Source organism: Elgaria multicarinata, chromosome 22, assembly GCF_023053635.1.
Source record: "Elgaria multicarinata webbii isolate HBS135686 ecotype San Diego chromosome 22, rElgMul1.1.pri, whole genome shotgun sequence".
Lineage (NCBI taxonomy): Eukaryota > Metazoa > Chordata > Lepidosauria > Squamata > Anguidae > Elgaria > Elgaria multicarinata.
The window spans coordinates 5,381,911-5,408,758 of record NC_086192.1 but is presented as its reverse complement, the minus strand read 5'-3'; the positions used below and the strand labels follow the sequence as shown (position 1 = coordinate 5,408,758).

Below are 26,848 nucleotides of genomic sequence, written 5' to 3'. Positions count from 1 at the left end.
AGAAGCCTCCTTTAATTGATTCTGATTAGGTATCAGTAGTACCCTTTCTTTTTGCAAGTCCCCCCCTCAATTTTGCATCTGCCACCGCCAATAAAGAAGAATGGCTTGGGACATGGCTTGGGACCACAATACCTGAAGGAACGCCTCTCCCGACATGAACCTACCCGTACACTGCGCTCAACATCTAAGGTCCTCCTCCGAGTGCCTACTCCAAGGGAAGCTCGGAGGATGGCAACAAGGGAGAGGGCCTTTTCAGTGGTGGCCCCCCGACTGTGGAATGATCTCCCCGATGAGGCTCGCCTGGCGCCAACATTGTTATCTTTTCGGCGCCAGGTCAAGACTTTTCTCTTCTCCCAGGCATTTTTAACAGCATTTTAACAGCATTTAACAACGTTAAGTTTGTTTTTAATGGACCCCACAATTGTTGTTTTTAAATGGATACTGTTGTTTTTATACTGTTTTTATGTGTGTGTGTGTGTGTGTGTGTGTGTGTGTGTGTGTGTGTTAAATTGTATACTTTTAATGTTTACTATTTTTAAATGTTGTAAACCGCCCAGAGAGCTTCGGCTGTGGGGCGGTATATAAATGTAATTAAATAAATAAAAATAAATAAATAAATAAATAAGAAGAAAAGTCGAAAAGCATAGTTGGGAGTTCAAAAGATCTTTGTTTTTACAGCTGTCTGTGTAACATGAAGATTTTTAGTGTGTTTCAAATAATCTAATCCATCTCCCTCTTATTTCTTAGGTACTCTCTGCTCTCGACATACTCCAGCCACCACACATTGACTACTTTGAAGAAATGTATCCTAAATATTAAATAAACAATCTTAATTAAGGTAGGTGTGATTGACTCAAGCGTATAAGAATGCCTGCTGGGTTGAATCTTTGAGCACTCTGGCATCTGGAAAGGCGGCAGGTAGGCTAGCTGTTATATGTCCATATGGCAGACTGGTTGCTCATCACAGAGGTGTAGAAAGGAAGAGGAGGTGGCACTTGAAGGCGTAGTTTTGTTAGAAAAGATGAGTAAATGAATTCTGTTTCACGAGTAAGGCTTGAGATAACTTTTCATGCTTATATTTTGAAAAAGAGTAGGAAAATGTCCAGAAAACAACTGCAGATAAATTTTGGCTTTGTAATATGGAAATGAGATTTGCATAGTTTGAAACACGTGAATGGTGGATAAGTTTACCAAACGTGCCTCGGCATACATGCACAGGTTCGCTTAATGTGTATTTATTTACCTCTTCATGCGCTTTACAGATCCTATTCTGCTCATTGCAAGGAAAGCAAAAGTGTTACAGATATATATATATATATATATATATATATATATATATATATATATAAATTTATATTTATATCCCGCCTATTTTCCTCCTTAAGGAACTCAAGGCGGAATATACTTAATCTGGCCCAGAGTCACCCAGTGAGCTTCCATGGACCAAGTGGGGACTAGAACCCAGATCTTCCAAGTCTAAGACCAACATTCTAACCACTCTGCCACAACATAATTGATGAACCTGTTCATGTTAGACTCTTTCTGTGTTGTTATTTTGTGGAAATACTTTACACATAGAAATTAAATATTACTAGATTTTTTCTTTGCCCTGCTAATGTTTGTATTTTTTCAGTAAGTTCGATCTTGCTAAGGCAGCCTTCCTCAATCTGGGGCGCTCCAGATGTGTTGGACTACAACTCCCAGAATGCCCCAGCCCTGGCTGGGGCATTCTGGGAGATGCAGTCCAACACATCTGGAGCGCCCCAGGTTGAGAAAGGCTGTGCTAAGGGAACTTTGGGAATTGGGAGTTTTAGAAATGTGATAAATAAATAAATATAATTCCTTTTGGGACTTCAAGGCAGATGTAGGTGGAATCTACTGAGCCAAGGGCACTGATTTTAAATAAGAATTGTTTTCTTCTTCTTGGTTAGGGAGTTTACCAGCTTAAAGATCTTAATGGCAACAGTCTGCCTAGACTCATCCCGCTAATCTATTGCTATATTTAGAGCTAACTTAAAACATTAGAGCAGATAAAAAGATAATTGCAGCAAAACGTTTGGGGTGGGGGAGAGGCTTTGCAAAGTGTGTCTTGAAAAACACACAGCAGTAGGTCGATAGACGATTTTTTAGATAAGAGCACAAATTATATTTCAGACCCAATTTCGAACAAAATGGACAGATTACAAATATTTGAAGCATTAATAACACCAGGTCAGTGACGAAATGCCTCATGTGTGGACTTTAAAGGAGGTGTATTTGAAGCCCCATAGCTTCAGAAGGAACCCTGCTCAAGATGGACTTCCATAAGGTCCAATGCTAGTCAAGCGTGTTGGTGTTCCTGCTCTCCTGAAGCCCTCCAGAGATCAAGGATCTGCCACTTACCACTCTGCGCCACATGAGACTTTTAGAGACCACAAAGGGGAGGTTAAATTACCCAAATGGTTTTTAAGTGCCCCTGCCTCAGCCTAGGAAGGTGGGGTTACTGCAGCCGAAACTCTCCCCACGGCCTGAGTTCGATCCCAGCGGAAGCTGGTTCTCAGGCAGCCGGCTCAGGTCGACTCAGCCTTCCATCCTCCCGAGGCCAGTAAAGTGAGTGCCCAGCTAGCTGGGGGAAAGGTAGCCGCGACTGGGGAAGGCAACAGCAAACCACCCCGCTACAAAGTCTGCCAAGAAAACGTCAGCGAAAGCAGGCGTCCCTCTAGGAGTCAGCAGTGATTCAAGTGCTTGAACGAGAAGTTCCTTTCCTTTTCCTTTTCCTTGTAGTCTCTACTGGTCCCAGCACATGAGCATGATTCGCAGTTTCTCTGTAGCATGAAATGATGAGGAAGGTGCAATCCAGTGGGTCCAAATTAAAGGAGGGGATTAATTTATTAATCTAGTTTGAGGTTACAAAGAGAATTAGGTGAAGCAGACAAACAGCATAACAAATTAAACAGCCATTTAGCATTCTATACGGCATCTTCCGCCCCATCAGGTACATGAGGTGAAGAAAAAAATGTCATTTTTTTCATAGCACACTATTGGACTTAAGAATTCTGTCGGTGGGGTCAGGAGGGTGCTCACCCACCAATCAGGACTGACCACGTGGGCTTGGACACATCTCTGGAGGCAGAGCCTGGTAACTCAGTTGAGCTTTAAAAGCTGCGGTTGAACTTGTAGTTCTCAAATGTTCTGGAAGAGTGTTCCAGGCATAAGGGGCAGCAGAAGAGAATGGACGAAGCCGAGCAAGGGAAGTAGAGGCCCTTGGGCAGGCGAGAAACATGGCATCAGAGGAGCGAAGAGCACGAGCGGGGCAATAGTGTGAGATGAGAGAGGAGAGATAGGAAGGAGCTAGACCGTGAAAAGCTTTGAAGGTTAAACAGGAGAAGTTTATATTGGATTCTGAAGTGAATTGGAAGCCAATGAAGAGATTTCAGAAGCGGAGTAACATGGTCAGAGCGGCGAGCCAAGAAGATGATCTTAGCGGCAGAGTGGTGGACAGAAACCAACGGACTGATGTGAGAAGAAGGAAGGCCAGAGAGAAGAAGGTTGCAGTAGTCTAACCGAGAAATAACCAGTGCATGAACAAGCATTTTGGCAGAAGAGACAGACAAAAATGATCGAATCCTGGCAATATTATAAAGGAAAAAACGACAGGATTTAGCTGCTGTCTCAATATGAGGAATAAAGGAAAGCGAGGAATCAAATATAAAGCCAAGACTACGAGCTTCCTTGACCGGAGTAAGCGTAACATCATTGACAGTAAGAGAGAATGAGAGATGAGGAGAAGGTTTAGGAGGAAAAACAAGCAATTCAGTCTTTGCCATGTTAAGTTTCAAGCGACGATGAAGCAACCAAGCTGAGATATCTGAAAGACATGCCGAGATACGATCGTGGACATCAGGAGAAAGTTCCGGTTCACTCACAATTGAAAGACTGGCTTGGCTCATAATGCCGTCATGATGACAGACAAGTCTCGCAGCATTCAGTAATGGAAAAATTAACCCACCTAGTGAAAAATTTGGCATCTTTTTATGAAATCAATATATTGGTTGTCTCCGTCTGTAGAACCACTCACAGCTAACCTTCTGTTTTGTATTGATGCACAAAAATCATTTTTATATTTGCCATGTGGAGTCACAGCTGGCTTGTTCATAATCCTTTCTTTACCTAGCTTTTTTTATATATAACTGTTTTTATGTATTAATATACCAATACATCCTCTGTGCTGTATTGTTGAAAAGGCCAAAATAAGAATTTGCCCAGAGATCATAGCAGGGCCAATAAATAAATAAAGTACTGCAAGCAGCGGTGGCACCGTTATACACCTTTCAAGTCAATTTGTACATAGCCTCAGTCTCCCTTCTTATTGAGTCTTTAAAGCCACATGCATTTGCGGCTCGAAAATGGATGTGATTAGATTAAGTATTGGCAGGCCTGTCACTTTTTAACATCTTTTGTGTGATAAAACTTTAATTGAGGCAAGTGTAGGTGACTTTGGATATTATGAGAAATACCTGAAAGAGCACGAGTGCATGCTTTTGTCCGTCTACTTTTTGTACTTCCGTTGTAAAGGTGAACTAAAGCAGGAAGGATAATCAGGGCCGATGCACCGACTGAATGTGCCTCTGAAGCTTCTCTCCCTCCCAAGTTTCCCTTCCTTCATGTATTGCCATGGAAGCAAGAAGTACTGGGGCATCTTTTTGTAGTGCTGCATGTAACATCAGATACCGACCTATAGATCAGTTGTTCTGCTTGGCTTGTTAATCGTCCACTTAAAAATATTGTTCTCCCCAAGAAGTGACCTACATCACCCTGGACACTTTGGAATGTGTATTATGGACTGATTTATTTGGTTTGATTTGTACCCTACCAAAACATGGCACTCAAGACGGTTTACACTTAAAACTGATTAAAGCAATGCATTAAAATGCAATAAGATCAGAATAAAAAATAAAATACAGCACCAACTTCAGTAGTCTTCAGCAGTCTGGCACAGGTTGAATCCCTACTCCCTGATCTGCCTTTCGACTGATCAAAAGCACCTTTGTCTTGTCTAGATTAAGTTTGCCCTCATCCTGTCCACCATCAACATCAGGCACCTGTTTAGAACCAGAACAGCTTTCTTGGATTTAGATGGAAAGAAGAGATAGAGCTGGGTGTCATCAGCATACTGGTGGCACTGAAACCCAAAACTCCGGACTATCTTGCCGAGCAGTTTCATGTATATGTTAAATAACACGGGGGATAAGATACCACAATGGCCACAGTGTCAAACAAGAATCCCCCAGCACCACCTTTTGAGAGCACCCATCCAAGAAGGGCAGGAGCCACTACATAACAGCACCTTTCAGTTCCACCTCAGACAGATGCCTCAAAAGGATACCATAGTCGATGGCATCAAAAACCACCTAAAGGTCAAACAGGAACACACTCCCCTTGTCTAGTTTCCAGTATAGAAAACCAAATCCAAAATGTGCTCTGCTGAATGAGCGGGGCCAGATATTAATTGGGAAAGACCCATGGTTGCCATGGAGGCTATGAATTCCTGAGCCACTCCCGACAAAGTGGCCTCAGCGTGTACGTTGACGTCTTCGAGCACAACAAGCCATGGAGACTCCAGCACCAACCCCGAGACCACTTTGGCTAGTTCAGGAAGGGAGACTGTTGAGCAGTGGGGCAGGCGGCACACCAACAGAATTCCTGTTCTTTCTGAAACCCCTGCCTGATAAACACGCTCGAAACAAGAAGACTGTGAGTAGCGATACACCACTGCGACTCCATGCCTGCTGTGTTTCTAAAGGCGAGTCAAACATGCATTTTCTTTTCCCATCCCATCTGACTGTTCTTAGGCACATGAGGGGAGAAAGCTAATGTGTGCACTGGCAGTACCTGGATACACAGCAGCACCTTACATTCCTGACTTCTCATTGTAGAATTTGGCCAGCAATGACATAGGTGTGGGTCTCACCTTTGCACAAGTGCCTGGAAGCCAAGTCCAGTTTTTGATGGTTGTGCGTGGGCTGTATGTATGTTTTAATCCATCACAAGAATTCCAAGAGGTGAATAACTGCAGGCAATAAGGACTACTTTAATCTTTTACTTTTGTGCAATAATATGAAGGATCCTAGCGGTCATCAGCCATGACTTTGAATGTGTTAATAGCCGCCGATTCCATTCCGTTATAAGAAATTGCGATCCTGGAGAGATCTCCATTACCCCTGAAACCTATTTAGTATATACCTTTCTTCATAATGCATTTCCAATTAATGGATTTTTAAATGGTGTAGGTTGTTTTGCATTCTAATATTAACAGTTTTCAATAAACCTTTAAGTGGTTAGGTGCTGCAGTACTTTTGAAAAATGTAGTGGTATTGATCCCACCTTGATTCTAATAATACCATATTCTTTTTTGAATTCTAATTACCCTTTGCACGTTAACCCTTTCTAGGAGAGCTGATTTGCCTGAAAGAAGCCATGTTGACAACAATGAGGTGCTTGATGTCTTTATCATGTGATTTTTAGCTGCTGCTTTAAGGGGCTATCATGCTTAACATGTTTGATCATAATTAGCCTTAACAGGACTGCTTTGAATTTGCAGACAAGCATTTCTAATCACCATAGAACAGCCTTCCTCAACCTGGGGCGCTCCAGATGTGTTGGACTGCATCTCCCAGAATGCCCCAGCCAGCTGGCTGGGGCATTCTGGGAGTTGTAGTCCAACACATCTGGAGCGCCCCAGGTTGAGGAAGGCTGCCATAGAACATGGATAAATTGTTAGTTTAAAAACTAAAAAAAAAAAAATTGATAGTAGTGAAGATATTTGTGGATCAATGTTTAACCATAAACTGATGACATAAACCAAAAATGTTGCTTTCTTTGGTCAGTTGCCTGCTCTAAGCTGCTTCTTTGCATTTTTATGCAACTTGTAAGCTGGAAGCAAAATGTGGCTTTTGGGCTGTACCTTGGTTCACTTCCAGTCCTCCTCTTTGCGCGTACAGTGCCAGGGTTGTGCTAGGAGCCGTGTGGATGTGACAAGGCCAATGCCCAGAGGGCTTAGTCTAGATGGGAAGGAAGGTGGGCAGAGGTTTAGAGGTGGAGATAGGAGGAAGTGTCAAATGGCAAAGAAAAGAATGAAAAGGTGAGGGCCCATACTCCGTGGAAGTGTAGGGGTGGACAGTTTGGGGGCATGTATTATCTTTATTTTTTTTACTAGAGCCATGAGGTTCTAGAATAAAATTATAATTTAAAAATCTTAAGAAATAAAATAAAAGTAAAAATCAGATTAGGGCAAGGAGCCTGGCAGGCAAATGGGTGACCCCAGTCTTCATGGCTTTAGATAACACTGATCATGGCCTCCTGTTGGATTGAATCTATGAGTTGGGGATAGGGGCCACTGTCTTACCAAGCTTCCGCTTCTTCTTACAGGGCTGATTACAGCAAGGAGCACTGGGTGCCACAGAGTACCGCAGGCTACCATCTTGTGCCCAATGTTATTCCATATCTATATGAAGACGTTGGGAGTGGCCATTAGGAGATTTGGAGTTGGATGGAGGTCCTGTGGATGGGTGGACCACAGGTCCAGGAATTAAGCAGTTTGCCTGTTCTGGATGGGATTGCACCATGGATAGCTCCTTTAGACTTCTGGCTGGTTATAAATAAAACCCAGAATGGAATCTCTGCCCTACTAAAATCAGGTCCACCAGCCTCCCCTAGGTTGCACTCCCTCCAATGGAGCAGGCACATAGAAAGTGTTCCCAGACCCATCACTGTGACTTGGAGGCCCATGAGGTTCAGTGACAAGGTGTGTCCTCAACGGTCGTAGGCCGGTGCGCCAGCTGCAGCCTTTCATAGCTGCATATTGCATAGCTGCAATAACCCATGCATTAGTAGCCTCACATCTTGACTACTGTGATGAGCTCTATGTGGGGGCTACCCTTATACTAGCTCTAGAAGTTGCAGCTAGTGCCGCATAGTTTGGTGGTCAGATTTGGGGTTTTTTTATTTGCTTTTTAACAAAAAGCTTCTGTTTGTAAGTACGACCCCCGTCATTACAATCGCTTTCACATTCCACCCACCTTGGCGAAACCCTAATCCCAACACAGTGGCTCTAGCAATTTGCCTTGCACGGTTGCAGAAGTTATTTTTGGATTTTTTTTTATCCCCCCCCCCAAGTTAATCCACTTCTGAGCTGGCATTTGATGGTGCATTCCTCATTACCATAGGCATAGCCAAGCAATACAAAGCGCTTCTGGCGGGATTCCAGCTGGCTACAAATCCCAGCTCCCTAATACTTAAGCTTTGATGTACACTACGGTTTTCTGTGATACTCCTAAACTCATAGCCAACTGTCACGGTGGCCTTTATTTATAAAGCATGTTGCTTTCAGCTTGTCACTGTTGTCACTAGTTTACATGATTAGAGCTACCTGAGGATGTGTGTGATGTTTTTAGAGATGGGTGCTTCTGCTTGCACGTGACAGGAACCCCCAGCACCCACCATTGCTTATTGATGGCTCCAGGGCATTTATCAGAGGCCCAAAGGGGAGTTTGTTTGTTTATTTATTTATTTATTTATTTATTACACTTATATACCGCTCCCATAGCCAGGGCTCTCTGGGCTGTTTACAGAAATTCTAAAATTGAAATAAAAACAAGTATACAAACTTTAAAATTCTAAAACACAGAACATACACACATAAAGCATTAAAAACCGTTTTTAAAAAAACTAAACATGTGGGTGATTAAGATGTGCCGCCATATGCCTGGGCAAAGAGGAAAGTCTTAACCTGGCGCCGGAAAGATAGCAGCGTTGGCGCCAGGCGAGCCTCGTCAGGGAGATCGTTCCACAGTCTGGGAGCCACCACCGAAAAGGCCCTGTCCCTCGTTGCCACACTCCAAGCCTCTCTCGGAGTAGGCACCCGGAGGAGGACCTTAGAGGTTGAACGTAGTGACCGGGTATATTCACGTCGGGAGAGGCGTTCTGTCAGGTATTGTGGTCCCAAGCCGTGTAAGGCTTCATAGGTCAAAACCAGCACCTTGAATTGGGCTCGGAAACATACAGGCAGCCAGTTGAGCTCCAGCAATAAGGCGAATGCCTTCGTTTTGTTTCATTTTCTGCCTGTGTGTGGAGAGAGGAAGCTATATTGAAGGCTCTATGGCGCTATCATAAAATAGCCTCTCCTGACAGGGCTTTATTAACTCCACCCTCTTGCAAGTAAGATAGGACAACACTGTTACTACTTATTAGAAGAGCTGCTAGCATATTCTTCAGCCACGAGTGGGAATACAAATTATGCCTGGTGTGGCGAGTGAGGATGGAGAGACATTTTTCTTCCTCTCTGAAAATACGAGAACCCAATGGGGTCATCCCATGAAGCTGATTGGTCAGAGATTCCGGTCAGATAAAAGGAAGGACTTCATACAGGGCCTAGTTAAACTATGGAATTCACTACCACAAGCTGTAGTGATGGCCACCAATTTAGATGGCTTTAAAACGGGGCTGGATAAATTCCTGGAGGAGAAGCCTATAAATGGCTGGTAGTCCTGATGGCTATGTGCTATCTCCAGTATCAGAGGCAGTAAGCCTGTATACACTAGTTGCTGGGGAATATGGGCAGGAGGGTGCTGTTGCACTCATTTCCTGCTTGTGGGCCACTGTATGAACAGAACGCTGGACTAGATGGACTCCTGGTCTGATCCAGCGTGGTTCTTATGTTCTGAAGTTCTTAATATTACTATGTACAGATAATACTTACAAGGTTAATGTGTTAAACCGTTTTCTAGCTACTTGGAATAAATAGGCATCCTCTGATATGTAAGATTTGGGTCCAGATGACATTCTAGTTGAGCACATTTGAGGGGGTCATCGTCTTACACGGTGGAAGGGAAAGGTGATGAGAATAACTACAAATTGCTCAGTAACCTAACAGAGTAAGTAAAAATAAATGATGAAAGGTATACTTAATTTTCTTTCTAAAAATCAGTTAAGTGACTCTTTTAAAAATAACCAGATTTAAAGTGTTTTAACATAATAAAACATATCACACTTATCTTTAAATTGAATTAAAGATCATCTATCAAACACATTTTTATAACTTTTTCTTATGTAATGTCATGAACCAGGAACAGAAATATGCAACCTGCGAGTGTTAAGCATTATGATTTTGAAAATTTAGACTCTCGCCAGCCGAACAGCATCAACATTTGTGAACCGCCCAGAGAGCTTCAGCTATTGGGTGGTACAAAAATGTAATAAATAAATAAATTTACTTTCCATGCTATGTAGAAACACTGTGCCCACTTAGCACCTTCCAACCCTTACGCCTGAAAAGTTTTGGGTACTTCATATAAGTGATCTTGCTCAGTTTCTTTGCATGTGTGTAGGGACAGTTAAACAGAATTTTCCCCTTGCAACACCACCCCCACCTTGTAGATATAAATTCTGTCCCTCGGGTAAAAAGCATATGAGCTGCTTGACCAGAGGCTTTCAATTATGTTCCAGGGTAGTATTGTTGTAATAACCAATTAGTATCTGTGATGATTCAGTAAATATATGCATTAGAAAGTTGGAAATTTGACTTAAATCACAAAAAAAGAGGGGTGGGGAAGACTGAAATCAATCCACCCTGATGGAGTTGAAAATTTGTGAATTGCCTCCTTGAAATAATATTGTTTGGAGTGACCTAAGGTGTTATGAGAGTTTCTGCTGGTCAATGTCTTCGCACAGAGAAATCCCTTGAAGTTGTTTGATGACCGCATGTGTGAACATATGCTCTAATGCATGGAGATATTATCGCAACAGTGTGGTGGTTCTCAGTGTGTAACCATACAGTCAGTTCGTGTAGTGGTGTCATGTGGTTTGGTTGACTTCTCAACCTTGACCACCCCAGCATGGCTGAAAATTGCCTGAAGTTTAACTCTGTATTTTAATCTTATATCAATTTTGCTGCGTGGTTTTATCCTGGTTGTGCTTTTGATACTGTATTTTGTATTTGTGCTTTTAACCTGTTGGTTGTTTTATGATGGTTTTAATTTTTGTGAACCGCCCAGAGAGCTTCGGCGATTGGGCGGTATAGAAATGTAATAAATAAATAAATAAATAAATGAAGCACATAGGCATCGCACTTCACACAAATTGCACAATTCGACACCCAATATAGTTAAGAAGCCCAGCAGCGGCCACATCACCGGGCTGATACCATAACCAACCCTAAGTCTTCTGCCTATGAAGCAGTGCCCTTAAGCTTCTCTTATTCCTGCAGATTGCTTTGTGCGGCTTTCCTAGAACTCCTCATGTTTTGAAGACTTAAATCTAGAGTGCTGAGAATGTTAGAGGACAGAGCTTGTAAACAGAAGTGCAGACGGAAAGTCTGGTTTTTGTACACTTGGGTCTCCTTGAGCAATGCCGAAACTGACAAAACAAATATCCTAGTGAGGCCATTTCTGCGTTACAAAATAAAATACTTCCCCATATAACAGTTTGAACAAAAATGCAACATGAGACCCAGTCCCAAAGGTCTTGCAATGCCATTTTTAGCACATCCTGTACTAAACAAGAACTGTTTGTCTTCATGGCCGTTTTTGACTGTTGTATCAGAATTAAATCTGTTTCTCTCAGTGAACTTGTTTTTCTGGTCCACACCGCGTATAAATTGTGTTCAAAATGTTGACCCGTAAGGTGAAACGTTAAGAGTACTACAGAGGTGCACCTGCAGCGTCAACTGTGGTAGAAAATACATCAAGAGGAGGCCATTGTGTTCCGTTAGGCAAATCAAATGGTGCCCTTCATGATTTTGTATGGCCTAGTGATTGATGTGGTGCAGTGGTCTCTAACAAGTAGTTGACTGCTGGATTGAGAATTGCCCCCATTCATAGAGAGAGCTGAAATGGTTTTGCTGACTCTGCCAGAGCAAGGGACAGAAGGCAACAATTGGATTTGCCAAGAAAGCTGGTTTAGGATTTTAGGAGACTGGACTGACACTTTTGCGACTCTGGTGCAGTATTTATAAATAAATACGTGCATACATAAATAGCCAGTGTGCTTGTGTCTGCACACCCCTGTGTTTTGTAAATGGCAGGCAATTGCAAAGACGCGACTTTCTCTCGAGGCAATATAATCTGTGAAGGATTTCTCTGAACTTTCCAGTTCTCAGGGAAAGGGAGTGCAAGGCAATACTTTTGTGATGCGTCAAGACTTGTACTATGGGTTCACTTGTCAGGGTGCCATCGCCTGTTAGCTTCAAGTCTCTCAGTCAGCACAAATTAAAGCCCTTCTATTGTCCCCTGCTTTTGTGCCTTGATTATTGTTCTGAAGCAAATTGGTGTGTTTCGTACTTCTAATTTTATGCAGCTCCTTGGCTAATTATTACTGTCAGCAGCATTTTCTATCCAGGAGTGCTGTTCAGTGTGGGGATATCGTAACCAGGGCAACCTCCCATGCCCTCTGGCCATGATATTTATGGATCAAAGTTAAACGTGGAAAGACAGACATCCACAAAAATGTGCTGTCCTTATATATCCTGAATGTAGCTTCATGAGAGGGAAACTTACGGAAAAATTATCAGTGCTAGAAAAGGCAAAGGGGGTTGACCTATTCGGACACCAGCTGCTGAATGAAGACCATCAAGGAAGACCTGCTGTTGTTCTAGCTTAGAGGCCTGTCTTCAGTTAGCCAGAGACAATCATGAGATAGTTGCTGTTCAAGCTAACAGCACCTTTGAGCCCTTGTTGAAAGCTTTTTTTTTTCTTAATACACAGCAGACCTGGAGCAGTGCAGGTGCCATTCCAGGCCCTCGTTTAATTTTAAGCTGCTTTAGTTGGCATGGCAACTAGTTGAGACATCTGGGAGACATTATGCTCAGGATTGAGGCTGAGGAGGATTTAGGTGGGGGAGCTAAACAAGGAAGTTGTTCATACCATAATAAACTGCGGAGTATTGGAATTGTTCTGGAATTGTGTGGGGGGTGAGGGTGAGAGATTTTCAAAAGCTGTGATGGGGGTGGGGATCCATAAAACTTGCAATAGAGGTAAAGAGGTTGCAGAAAATCTGGAGCATGTTCAGAGGAGGGCAACGAGGATGATCAGGGGTCTGGAAACAAAGCCCTATGAGGAGTGACTGAAAGAACTGGGCATGTTTAGCCTGGAGAAGAGAAGACTGTGGGGAGACATGAGAGCACTCTTCAAATACTTAAAAGGTTGTCCCACAGAGGAGGGCCAGGATCTCTTCTCGATCCTCCCAGACTGCAGGACACAGAATAACGGGCTCAAGTGACAGGAAGCCAGATTCTGGCTGGACATCAGAAAAAACTTCCTGACTGTTAGAGCCGTACGACAGTGGAACCAGTTACCTGGGGAGGCTGTGGGCTCTCCCACCCTATAGGCCTCCAAGATGCAGCTGGACAACCATCCATCAGGGATGCTTTAGGGTAGATTCCTGCATTGAGCAGGGGGTTGGACTTGATGGCCTCGTTGGCCCCTTCCAACTCTACTATTCTATGATTCTGTGATTCTAAAATGCAAAGAATGTTAACACATGTGGGACTTTGGCAATAGGGCCATGTTTCCTGAATAAGTTGTGTAAATGCTTCTGAAATCTCTCTGCAAGAGCCCTGCTGGATCAGACTAAAGGCCTATGTAGTCCAACATGCTGTTTCCCCACAGTGACCAACCGGATGCCTCTGGGAAGACCATTAGCAGGAAGGAGAGCAATGGCCCTCGCCTTCCAAATGCAACTAGTATTCAGAAGCATTATTCCTCTAATCCTGGAGGGGAGTGTATAGTCATCATGACCAGCAGCCATCATTGGCATAGCATTTCTAGCTTCGTGCCATAACATAGCAGGACCAACTCTTTGTATTCAAAAATAGCAGGGGGGGTGTGGAGTAACAGCCAGGTAATGCTTTTACGAGGGCCTATGGAAATGTCACGAAGTAGTGATCAAACTCTTATCCTGGCTTGGCATTAAGCAAAAAAGCAAAGGTTTAGGGGTGTGGGAAGGCAAAAATGTTCCTGGACAGGATAGACCTCCCAGCGCCGCCGAAGCCTGCAATTTGTAAGGTGGAATGGACAAGGGGATATGCAGGCTTAATTGGGTTAGATCCTGCCAGAGGAGATTCGTAAAATTAACTCTCTCTGTGATTTTAAGGCAGCTTTAAAGACTAGCCTTTTCCGGCAGGCCTATCCAGATCAATGTAAAACCAAGAATTTTTAAGATGTGTTGATTCCTGTACTAATGTTGTTCCCTGCCTCGATCCAAAGGGAGAGGCGGGTAAGAAATAAATAAAATTATTATTATTATTATTATTATTATGGCGGAGAAAGTGGTCCAACAGGTACCTGGATCCTAAGCCAGTGTAGGGCTCTAAAGGTTAAGACCTTTTACATCCAGTTTTGGTTTATTCCACCTCACTTGCCTTCCAGTACTGTCGCTGCAGGCACAATCTGTTACTTGAAAATCAAGCTTTTGCTTCAGGCTGTACATCTTCCCAGACTCCTGTCAGCAGCCAAGCTTGTACATCAGAGAGCTCGCCTGGCAATTACATTGATGCAGGAGGTGGAACCCTGACACCCTCTTGCTCTGTCTTTCAGTTACGTCGAAGCACTTTATTGCTGACAATGGAAAAATCATTCAGTCAGCTCTGCAAGTATGACTCAGGCAAACAGGCGGCACCTATCGGCAGTTCTCAAGGTGCCTTTTTAAGTCATGTTTCCACCCTAATGATGCGTGAGAAAAGCAGGCGGGCTTTCTCCTCATCTCTCTGCAAAAGTCTGTGGTGTTCCTGGTGCTAATTTGCAACTCCACCTTAAATGTCAGCAGGAAAAGAATGCTGACTTTTCTCATACCAAATTACTGTTTTATATCACCAACAAGCTGTTACGTTTTCTGTGAGTGTTGATCTACCAAATGGCACCTTTTGTCTTGTTTCCTTCATGTGATCCAGCCAATGCAAAAGAAACAAAATTGGAATATGAACAATCTGGGAAAATGTGCTTGGTGTGCACCTAAAATAAGCAAAGATGCTGTACTGCCCTCCAAAGCACAGAGAAATTTCCCATATAGTCTTCTAGGCAGAAAAACTAGCTCAAAGCTGGGGACAAAGAGGTGGTGTTAAAAATGGAAATAATTGTTAGCAACTGCTGAGACCTCTGTTAAAGATTTTAAAAACATGAGAAGAGGCACCTTTTGGGATGTTCCTTGCACCCAGTTGGGGAAGCTATGTAGGAGTTGAAATTATCTGATGTGCTTCCACGCCTGTACTTTCCTTAATGAATGCAATTGAAGATATGTTGTTACAGAATTGATGCAGAGTGACCTCCATAAGATTATTGTCTCTCCTCAACCACTCAGCTCGGATCATGTCAAAGTTTTTCTTTACCAGATTTTAAGAGGTAATTTATTTTTGGTTTTTAATCCAGAATAAATGTGTTCGGTCCCCATTGCAACATGTAAAAGCCATTTCCCCATTGTCAACCACACGTTTCCCTGTAGAAAACACAACACGTTTTCTGCAGGCTGGGTTAACACGTTGTCTGTGTTTGGTGGCTTGTTAACCATGCAGCGTGGTTTATTTTTCTCGAACAAGAATTCATAGCTTGTTGTTGAGTTGTTCAGAGTGGTTAACAACCCACACTGCATGGTTAACGAACAACCCCGCGGAAAACATGCTGCATTTAAACAACACGGCAACCCACCCTTCAGAAAATGTGCTGCATTCAGACCACACATTGACTCCCTGTTCAACAACAACCCTCACTGGGTGGGGTAGCGTGTTGTGTTAACCCAAACTGAGCCTCCCATCACTGACAGCAGAACCCAATTTGGGGACTATCCATAAGAGGTGTGTGTGTGAGAGTGGAATGGAGCAAAGTTGAAAGTGGAGGGATGGAATATTGGTTAAAATGAGGCAATGGGTGACAAAGAGTAGAAGCAAGGACATTTCAAAACCCTCAACAGTTGTGAAGTACTTTGTGGATTGGTCTTGCTGCATTCCTAATGTGTTAGTTCATTCCCTTATGAAGTATCCTCCCAAAACTAAAATGTCACTTAAAATAACACTTGGTTAAAATAAATATGTATGTATATTTCGAATTTCAGTTTAGTTTGGAAGATTTTTCTGAACTCAAACTACACTTGAAAAAACAAACCCAGGCTTTAGTATTCAGAGGAAAAATAATACTGAATCAGTTAACTCCAGGCCTTCTTATTCTGATCAAAAGGTTGCAAAAACCACCACACCTGGACATGCTAAGAATCGGGTGGTTTTGATTTCAGCTTGCAACACTATGTATGTGTCAAAAGCTTTCAAAATATTTAAATAGCTAGAGTTGCTCCAGTGAAGCAGGGTTGGGCAGACTTTGGACTTGTGGGATCTACTTTGTTTTTACTGGAACCCAGAAGGTCACTAATCAGAGTCAGGTGCAAATTGATGAGGCGGCTCAGTGGGGGCAACTAATTGCTACACCCCATAAGCCATACATTATATATATGAAAACAAATCTACATCTGAATAACTGTAGAATAGGGATTCTAATATAAAACACCTGACATGATCAGTAGAGTTGTACAAAGGCCTGATCCAAAGCAAGCAATTAATATTCCCATTTTATGGGTGAGAAACACTGAGGCTAAGTGATAAGCACAAGTCTGGCTATTCAGAGAACTTTTAAAAAATTTCTATTTTACTTGCTATTGTTAAATAATTGGCAATCAGAAACTGTTGTCCATCTTCTGCAATTCCTCCAGAGATCTACTAGTAGATTCTGAACTTCTACCTTTCACTCTCCCCAGCAGTAAGGGACCCTTTTCACCTATGTTTTTATGGTCTATATGTGTCATACAAGCATGACAACTAGGTATTTATCACTGAAAGGCCTTCAGAAAAAAAGTAAGGGGTAGATTCTTTAAAGAAACTAAACTTGACATGAGTAAGAAGTTAATGTGGGGAGCATCAACTGCCTTCCTCAGTAGTTACATTCTCTACAGACCAAAATAGAGTCTTCCAAGCATCTGTGGACGAGAGAGTGTTTGTAAGCTGAAAGGTTACTATTTCCATCACCCCTATTAAAGGTTTCTATATAAGTGCTTTATCAAAAGCTAGTGTGACTGAGAAGTGTATCTTGGCATTCAAACCTTTGTAATAGGTGTCTGTTCTCTGGCTGGGTTACTTTTTACATCATAATGGAAGAATGAAATATGAAGAAAGTGACTGCTCAACAGCCTATGACAAAACACGTAATGCATATAGTTCTAGCTCATACCCCACAGACTTTGGATGTCCTTTCAAGATCAGATTCTATTGTCTCACTCTATGCATAATGTTCCTTTTTTATTTTAAGCTCCTGGTTTTGTTTTGGTTTGTTGCAGGTCTCAAATACCTACATTCGGCTGGTATTTTGCATCGAGACATTAAACCAGGGAACCTTCTTGTGAACAGCAACTGCGTTCTTAAGGTGTCTTTTTCATGCTTATATCAAATATATTGCACATGCAAGAGTCCAAAAATGTTTTGCAGTTTCATAAAGAGAGAAAGCGGGAAAGTTTCTTCTATAATCCTCTTCTCTCCTATATCCCTAAAATGTTTAAAACAAAATCCAGGAACCCTAAAATTTCCTAGAAAATTACTCTAAACGATAAGGGTGAGTTGGTTCTGTTGAAGTAGCTGTGATTTCTTTAAAAAGTATAGTTCATCCCAATGCATTGTTGCCATTATGAATGCAGCATTGAATGTGGTAGTTCCGTTATCCACTCATAATTATGAAGTATTGGCAGATGGCAATGCCTTGATTTGACCCTAGCAACGTCACTTGAACTGAGCAGAAGCAGGGAGAGAACTATGTTTCTCCCCATGTCCTCCCAAAACAAAAAGAAAAAAAGGTGCACAGGAGCCAGGGTCATTCCCTGCCTGTAGATTAACTGTACAGTTCTGTGCATATCTACTCAGAAGTCCCATTGAAAGAACTAGAACGTTTGGGGAGCCCCTCCCCCTTTTAGGGATTTTTTTTGTCCTAGGGAGGGAAATTATTATTAGTAGTAGTAGTAGTAATAGTGATAGTATCTCTCTTTTCTTGCTCATGGCGGTTTTTCTAGATGGACATGACGGGCTTTGCCAAGTCATGCTGCCTTTTACTGATTCAGTGTTGTTATTGTTGTTATTATTATTTTTATATTTAAATACCCATGTGGGTATAGACTTGCAGCCCAGGAGTCTGGTCTTGACAGGGGTCCAGTCTCCTTTTCCTTTCCAATATAAAATCCAAAGTTAACTCCAATAACACTGATTTAATATGATATTTGATTTAAGTTGTACATGATCTCATTTGTAAGATCCATTGTCTACACAATGGGTTACCGTACACATGGGTTTCCTTAAGGCCTCATTCTTAGCAACAGTATACCTGAGTCGGGCTTATATGACTTCACACTGCAGGGGGAGGCTCAAATGGTTGACCATTCCTCCATACAAAACAAAAAAATAAATACCTCTAAACCGTAAAACCTGTGTGTCAGAGTGAAGTTTGGGTTAGAATCCTTCTCCCTGGCATACTTGTCTTCATGGTGGAATTGTATTTATTTATTTATTTATTTGTGTCTAGAAGAGCATAAATTTTGTTGTGGTACAAGGCAGGTGCAGGCTAACCAGTCTGCTGCATGTTAGTAGTCCAGAAAGGCAAAGTCATAAATGGCATAGAATCTTTGACTGTGTCATTTCAAATAACACTGGTTTAGTTAAAGGCATTTACTGAAATATCTTGGATCTTGTGGTGGGTCTGAGAATTGCACCTGCATGCTATTATCAATAGTTCAGGTTTGTTCTGAATTTCAATGCACTCACATGCATACATATTTGACCACATTCTTTCCATCCCCATATTTTATTTATTTATTTATTTATTGCATTTGTATACCGTCCCATAGCCGAAGCTCTCTAGGCGGTTCACATATTAATAAAAACACTTAAAAACAATGTACGAAAATTAAAAACCACAAAAACATGCAAAATGCACATACATTTAAAACCACTATAACAATTTTACAAATGATGAGCCAAAAAACAGACCCATCCTCATTACATACTGCTAAATGCCTAGGAGAAGATAAAAGTCTTGATATGTCCATATGCCTTGCTCACATGTGTGGTGCTGGACACAAATAATCTCAAGACATTGGCCTGAACCACGGTTAATGTAGTCTATTACCAGGAAGGCAACCTGGACCCTGGAACCAACCCCAATATAGCCACTGTTTTTATATCTGTATAAACATACCAATTGTTTTTACCACTTTCCTTTCCCTCTCCTCCCAGATCTGTGATTTTGGCTTGGCCAGGGTCGAAGAATTAGATGAATCTCGTCACATGACTCAGGAAGTTGTCACTCAGTATTATCGAGCTCCCGAAATCCTGATGGGCAGCCGTCACTACAGCAATGCCATCGACATCTGGTCTGTAGGCTGTATATTTGCAGAACTGCTAGGGAGAAGAATATTGTTTCAGGCACAAAGTCCTATTCAGCAGGTATAAAGTTGTTTCACTTTTAATGCTTTCTGAATCTTCCAGTTGATAGAATTCACTGTAACAAATTCTGGTTATTCCAAATGCCTTGGGAGTCCTGTTGGGGGTAGTCCTTTATGTGAATGAGGTTATACTGTTTTAAGGAACGCCTTGAGGTTGTTTATATGCTGTCGCCAGCATTGCTTGTCCACACCAATGAGAAATACCCCATACTTCTTTTTGGACTTTGAAGTGGACAGCTTCAAGCAGCTAGCTACTGCTTAAAGGTCTACACTGACTACAGTTTGTGTCCTGATGCAATTCAAGCACTACCTTTAACTACAAAGCTCTAAACAGAATGAGACCAGAAGATCCAAAGAACTGCTGCTCATGCGCAGACCTTCCTTCAGAGATCAGGGCGTGACTTCTAGCAATACTCTCTTTTGGGGGCCACCAAGACTTGAGAACCCCCTCCCTAGATACCAACAGGTAGAGTGATTTGCTTTGCACACAGTTTCAGTCCCCGGCATCTCCAGATAGGGTTGGAAAAGACCCCTGTCTGAAAACCTGGAGAGCCATTGCTGCCAGTCAGTGTAGACAATACTGAGCTGGATGACCAATGGTTTCACTCCGTTTCCTATGTTCCTAACTACAAACTTTTTTAAAAAATTGCTTAAATTTTTTTGGATGGCATTTTATTTGTGACTTTTTTTTAAAAAAAATGTACAAGATATATATTGGTGGTTTTAATGGTGGCTGCTCCTGTGGTGTTTTTACCTTTGGTTTGTTCTTTGGCTATGTTCAGACAACAATGTTGGGTGAAATAGTTAACTCCACGGTTGATGACATGATTATAATCGAACCGTGGTGTGGATTAAGGGCAGCATCAAGTTGACCATTAGTCAACAGTGTGTTTGATTGACACATTCCCTACCCTTTCTCCCTCCAAGTATCCCATCAGCCATTGTGAGTTCTGCTCTTGCCAGCAGACTCTGTAGTCGCAAAAATAACTATGTGCAATGAAATAGTCAACAATAGTCATGTTGTGTGTTGGTGCCCAACACACAACATGATAACCAACTATTGTTCAAATAATCAACTCTGGACAGTGTTGGTTATTTGCATTGGTTATTTTGGCTGAATAACAAACAGTGGTGTGAAAAGGTCCTGACAAATGATATAATAACCCACCGTTGACTATTTAACCCACCGTTGACTATTTAACCCATCGTTGGTTATCATGTCATCCAAACCTAGTCTATGTTTAACTACTGATTAGAGGCGTACTATCAGTGGAAAGGCAGGATATAAATGTTTTATATAAATAAGAATCCTTGATCCAGTAAGTAAAGTGAAATGCTATTCTATTGAATCATTATTCCAGCCATGTGGACCATAGGATTTTGGGCTGACAGCCTTGAATCTTATGGACCCTTACCTCTTTTTGGAGAATAACAAGCCTTCAGCTTCCTTATCTGATTCATGCTCACAGCAACCTTGTGAGGTAGATTGTCTTCCTTCCTATATGACAGATGGGGAACGGGGGTGGAGAGAGAAGCCTTCCCAAGGCTGCCCATCTTGTCCAGGCGTTGCGAGGACAAATGTGGGTGGGTAATCATTAGCGTGCTTGAGGTGCTTTTTAAAAATGATCCAGTAAGTAAAGTGAAATGCTATTCTGTTCTGGACAGATACTGACAGTATCACAATATTCTGGCGGTTGCTCTTTTAAGTGTGCTTGTTTTCACTAATCCATCATCTCAAGAGCTTAAGTGATGTTGCAACAATTTGCTGGGGATTAAAACAAAGTAAACACAATCTAATCAAGAGCAGTTTTTGCTAAATTAGGGGAAGAAGACCATGCTGCGGCTAGATGGACTTTCAGGTTTAGCAATTTGCTCTCCTGACCGTGCATTTAATGATTAGATTGCTCTAGGATTTCAAAAGGGCGTCAGGACTTCCTGTTTCCAGTCTTCCATTACATCTGGCTTTGCATAGCTGTGACTGCACATGTCTATCCTACTGGTTTTAAATCAGTTCCAAATCTGTTCTAACTACTGTGCCCCCGCCCCCCTGCAACGGATTCTTTGGAATATACCTCTCTGAAGGGAGCTTTGGATACCTAACAGAATTTTCAGCTCCTTCTGAAGGCTACAATTTCCAGGATTCCCTGGGGACATAAAATAAACACAGATGGCTGCAGAACCCTTGGCGTGAAATTACTTGCCAGTTCGATATTCTTCAAAAGGCCTTTCTCCATGATCCCTGCCTTCTAAAGTGAGGCACATGGTTACTGTAAAAAGCCTTTCTCCATGGCAGCGGCCAAGCTATGGAATTGCCTCTCTAGACAAGTTCTCCTGCGGCCAACTCTGTTACCTTTTAGGGACTTGGTGAAGTATGTCCCATTCTCCCATGTTGTTAATACTCTTAGGCCGTAGCTAGACCTAAGGTTTATCCCAGGATTGTCCTGGGGTCAAACTTGTTCATCTAAGTGCCACACAGGGCATCCAGCGCTCAGGCAGGGACAAACCCGGGATGATCCTGGGATAAACGTTAGGTCTAGCTATGGCCCCAGTTGGCTTTTGGCTGCCATTTTTAATCTGCTAGTTTTAATGTTTTTACATTTGTGGGTTTCTTTGTTTGTCGTATTGTGTCGTGTTTATATTGATACTGTCTATTGTAAGCTACCTTGAGATGTTCATGTCAAAAAGTAGGGCATTATACATACATAAATGTGCAAAATTTCCCAGTTTCAAAGAGTACCCAAAAGTGGGAAGTAGGAGTAAAGGAACTATGCAAAGGTGTGTGATCTTAAAATTGGGGATATTCTTTTCCACAGTTGGATTTGATCACAGATCTTTTGGGAACACCGTCACTGGAAGCAATGAGGACGGCTTGTGAAGGCGCCAAGGCACACATACTCAGGGGTCCTCATAAACAGGTAGGATGAGATGGAAGCCCTCCGAATTCTGTAACATGCCCAAGTCTGTAAGCACTTCATGGGGTGCCAGTTCCAACATTTCATGCTTGCTTCAAACAAGTGAAAGGAGAACCAGGTGAGAATACCTGAAGGCCTAAATTTTCATCTTGGCAAACTTGGAGCCAGTTTTCATGTTATCAGTATCAAATCAAAAAAGTCTCCCAATACACAGTGTGGGTGTAGTTTACTTTTTCTTTATTTAAAATTATTTTTAGACTACCTTTACAAGTGAAAGCCTCCCAAGGTTTTTTTTTATTATTATTATTATTATTATTATTATTATTATTATTATTATTATTATTATTTGTATCCCGCCTTTTACCCAATACTGGGCCTCAAGGTGGCCTTACAAAGTTTAAAACATACATTGTAAAACCTAGGAAAAGAAATGTACAAAAAAAAATTAATTTTTTTTAACATTTAAAATACACGACAAAATTATAAGTCATTAACATAGATGGAAGACCAGATTACTCTGGAACAAACAAGTTTTTGCCTGCTTCCGAAAGCCCCTCAAGGAGGGAGCCGGTCTAGCTTCCCCAGGAAGAGAGTTCCAAAGCACCGGAGCAGCCACCGAGAAGGCCCTCTCCCGTGTTCCCACCAAGCGTGCCTGTGAAGATGGTGGGACTGAAAGAAGGGCTTCTCCAGAAGATCTCAAAGCATGGGCAGGCTCATAAGGGAGAATACGGTCTTTCAAATATGGTCTTTATATGAAACAAACAATACAATAAAATTAAATAACAGTGATTATAAGTAAAACCTGCTATTATATTTTGCCTTTCTTCCATGGTCGAATTCAAGTGGCATACATAAGGTTCCAGGTGGTCTCCCATCCAGATCCTGACCAAACCTGTTTAGCATCAGTAAGGTTGCTCTTCAATGTGTCTTCCAACCATGCTCTGGGCATCTTATCTTATTTATTTTATTTATTTATTATCGCACTCTTATCCTGCTCTTTAGCCAAAAAAGGCTCTCAAGGTGGCTTACAAAAATAATTCTTTAAACCGTAATTACCTTACAGAGGGTTTGGCACTTCTCCGATTCAAAGTGTTTGCCAGCAAAAATAGTTTCCGACCTGCAGAATTGGGTCATCTCACAGGTCTTTTCAGTTCTGTGGTTCTGCAGTATCTGGTTCTTTTGAAGGCATGGCCACTTTAGACCAAGGGTAGTGAATTGGGGTGACACAGGAAACAATGGCAAAGCAATTTGCATTAGAAATATAGTATGGGAAGTTTTGTTTCACACTCTATTCGTTCGTTCAGTGTATAGTTACAATTAAGTTCTGTTGGTTAGAACAGGCTTGGCTAGATGGCTTGAGGTGTGGATGTGGCTGGCCGTGTGTAGTATTAGCAAACTGAACAAACATGGAAAAGGTCCTGGGTGCTTGTGCATTAATACTAGCATATGAAGAATAACACTTAGCCTAAATTAGAGTGAATACAATCCAATTACTTAAACAAGCCACTTAACCTTAATTTGTTTTACCATCTGTGTCTTGGATATTACAGCAGAAGATATTAAGAAGTTAAATATAATGCTTGAAGATTGTAAAGTTGGCATGTACAGTATATCTGAATAATATCATCTGCCTTATTTGAGAAGTCATGTTTCTAATACTAGCTTCAGGAGAGAAAGTTACTTGCAGGAGTAATTCTGATAAGTGTGAAACTGAAAATAAACATTCCCAGCTCAGTAACGTCCACTTTTTTTAAAAAAACAACAACACAATTTCACAAGACGATGAAGGGCATTTCCACCAATGGGTTTAGAAACTGTGCTGACAAAGGAATATCCTGTTGGGATTCATTTTGTGCCAAAAGGAAGAATTGCATACCTTTCATTTCTCTGTGAAATCCTGGTGTGACTTGAACTTGTGTGTAGAGCTATGACTTTGTGCACACATAATATAGCTGGGGAATTATAAGCAAATTTTACCAAAACTTTTGAAGAAAGGAGGTGGAAAGCCTGTTAATCCTGCTCGATCTCTCGGCAGCTTTTGATACCATTGACCATGGTATCCTCCTGGATCGACTCTGTGGGATGGGCATTGGAGGCACTGTTTTACAGTGGTTCCGGTCCTACCTACGGGGTCGTTTTCAGAGAGTAGCATTGGGTGACCAGTCCTCGGCCTCCTGGCAATTGAGCTATGGAGTGCCGCAGGGCACCATCTTGTCCCCAATGTTATTTAACATCTATATGAAGCCGTTGGGAGCGGTCATAAGGGGATTTGGAGCTAAATGCCATCAATACGCTGATGACACGCAGCTCTGTCTCCCTGTGACAACTGAATCAGGTGAGGCTGTGCAAGTCCTGGACCAGTGCCTAGACTCAGTAATGGGCTGGATGAGGGCCAATAAACTGAGACTGAATCCTGGCAAGACGGAAGCCCTGTGGGTGAGTGGTTCCTGAGTCCGGGAGACAGGCTCATTGCCTGTTCTGGATGGGGTTGCACTGCCTCTGAAAGAACAGGTTCGTAGTTTGGGGGTACTCTTAGACCCATTTCTGTCATTGGAGGCTCAAGTAGCCGCCACGGCTCGGAGTGCCTTTTACCATCTTCGGTTGGTTTGCCAACTACGGCCTCTCCTGGACAGGGATAGCTTGACCACAGTGGTACAGGCATTGGCAACCTCAAGATTGGATTACTGCAATGCGCTCTATGTGGGGCTGCCCTTGAAGCTGCTCCGGAAGCTGGAGCTAGTGCAGAACGCTGCAGCTCGGCTGTTGTCTGGAGCTGCCCCTTTCCAGCATGCAACTCCTCTGCTGAGGGAACTGCACTGGCTGCCTATTCGCTACCGGGCCAGGTTGAAGGTTCTTGTACTTGTGTACAAAGCCCTAAACAACTTGGGACCAGGATACCTGAGAGAACGTCTTCTCCCCTACCAATCTGCCCGGTCACTGAGGTCATCCGAGGGCCTGCTCCTGGTGGTTCCACCTAGATCCATCCTCCGATTGGAATCCACCAGGGGAAGAGCCTTCAGCGTGGTGGCCCCCCTCCTGTGGAACTCCCTGCCTCTGGAGGTCAGGCAGGCGCCAACCTTGTACTCCTTTCGGCGCCTCCTGAAAACATTTTTATTCCAAGAAGCCTTTCTTTAACATGCAGCCTTGGATTTATGTGTTGTTGTTTTTTGCTTCTTTTTAAATTTTGTTTTAACTGTTTTATTCTGTTTTTATTTTCATTTTACCTTGTACACCGCTCCGAAATTTTTCAATGGGGAGCGGTATATAAATATTCTAAATAAATAAATAAATAAATAAGGCTCAACTTTTCCCCAGGCTTATTAGGACTGAATGATCAGTCCTTGGGTATGGAAATACAGGTAAGGGGGCACAGAAGGGGAGAGCGAAGGAAAGGGAAGCGTGTGGTTTTCCAGAACGCCTTGATATTTAGTACTTGTTCCAAGGTCTCGTTTAACCCCCTCGTACAAGCAGGTCAGATTTTCAGTTCCTGGAATCTGAGACATTCTATCTCAGTGACAGAGCACATTCTTTGCAGGTTCAACTCCTGGCACTTCCAGTTAAAAAGATCCCTAGGAGCAGGCCTAGGAACGTCCTGAAGTGCTAAAGAGGCCTTGGCAGTACTAACCTAGATGGCTCAGTGGTCTGGCTTGGGATATCATAGAATCATAGAATAGCAGAGTTGGAAGGGGCCTACAAGGCCATCAAGTCCAACCCCCTGCTCAGTGCAGGAATCCACCCTAAAGCACACCTGACAGATGCTTGTCCAGCTGCCTCTTGAAGGCTTCTAGTGTGGGAGAGCCCACCACCTCCCTAGGTAACTGATTCCATTGTCGTACTGCTCTAACAGTCAGGAAGTTTTTACTGATGTCCAGCCGAAATCTGGCTTCCTGTAACTTGAGCCTGTTATTCCGTGTGCTGCACTCTGGGAGGATCGAGAAGAGATCCTGGCCCTCCTCTGCTTGACAACCTTTTAAGTATTTGAAGAGTGCTATCCTGTCTCCCCTCAATCTTCTCTTCTCCAGGCTAAACATGCCCAGTTCTTTCAGTCTCTCTTCATAGGGCTTTGTTTCCAGACCCCTGATCATCCTGGACACAATACTCTAGATGAGGCCTAACCAGGGCCGAATAGAGAGGAACCAATAACTCCCGCGATTTGGAAGCTGTACTTCTATTAATGCAGCCCAAAATAGCATTTGCCTTTCTTGCAGGCAAATGAAGTAGGCTCATGAAGTAGGCCTGCTTTAGAACAGCTCAAACATTTCATAGAAAGTGGTAGCCATGCTAGAATCCTTGCAGTGCCTTTATTCTTAGTTTATTTATTTTTCCAAAAAAGAAAGAAGCAAGCTGTGGAAGTTGTAAGAGGACTTGCACAGGAAGCATCCCCTGAAATCTTCCAGACAACTTGCCAGATTATGTAAAGCTATTGTAGAATCTAATCCTTTTTC

The 26,848-nt window shown here is 42.4% G+C and overlaps 1 protein-coding gene across 4 annotated transcripts in view; it reads left to right on the top strand.

The window, feature by feature from the left end:
- NLK (nemo like kinase) overlaps positions 1-26,848 on the top strand; it is a 125,891-nt gene that overhangs the window by 75,557 nt on the left and 23,486 nt on the right. For 3 of the 4 annotated variants that reach the window (XM_063146699.1, XM_063146698.1, XM_063146697.1), the window contains 5 exons: positions 748-803; positions 15,262-15,368; positions 17,344-17,429; positions 19,283-19,492; positions 22,305-22,406. In XM_063146699.1, coding sequence (XP_063002769.1) covers positions 748-803; positions 15,262-15,368; positions 17,344-17,429; positions 19,283-19,492; positions 22,305-22,406 — 561 coding nt within the window. The remainder of the gene's footprint in view (positions 1-747; positions 804-15,261; positions 15,369-17,343; positions 17,430-19,282; positions 19,493-22,304; positions 22,407-26,848) is intronic. The other variant, XM_063146700.1, reaches the window with a different exon arrangement.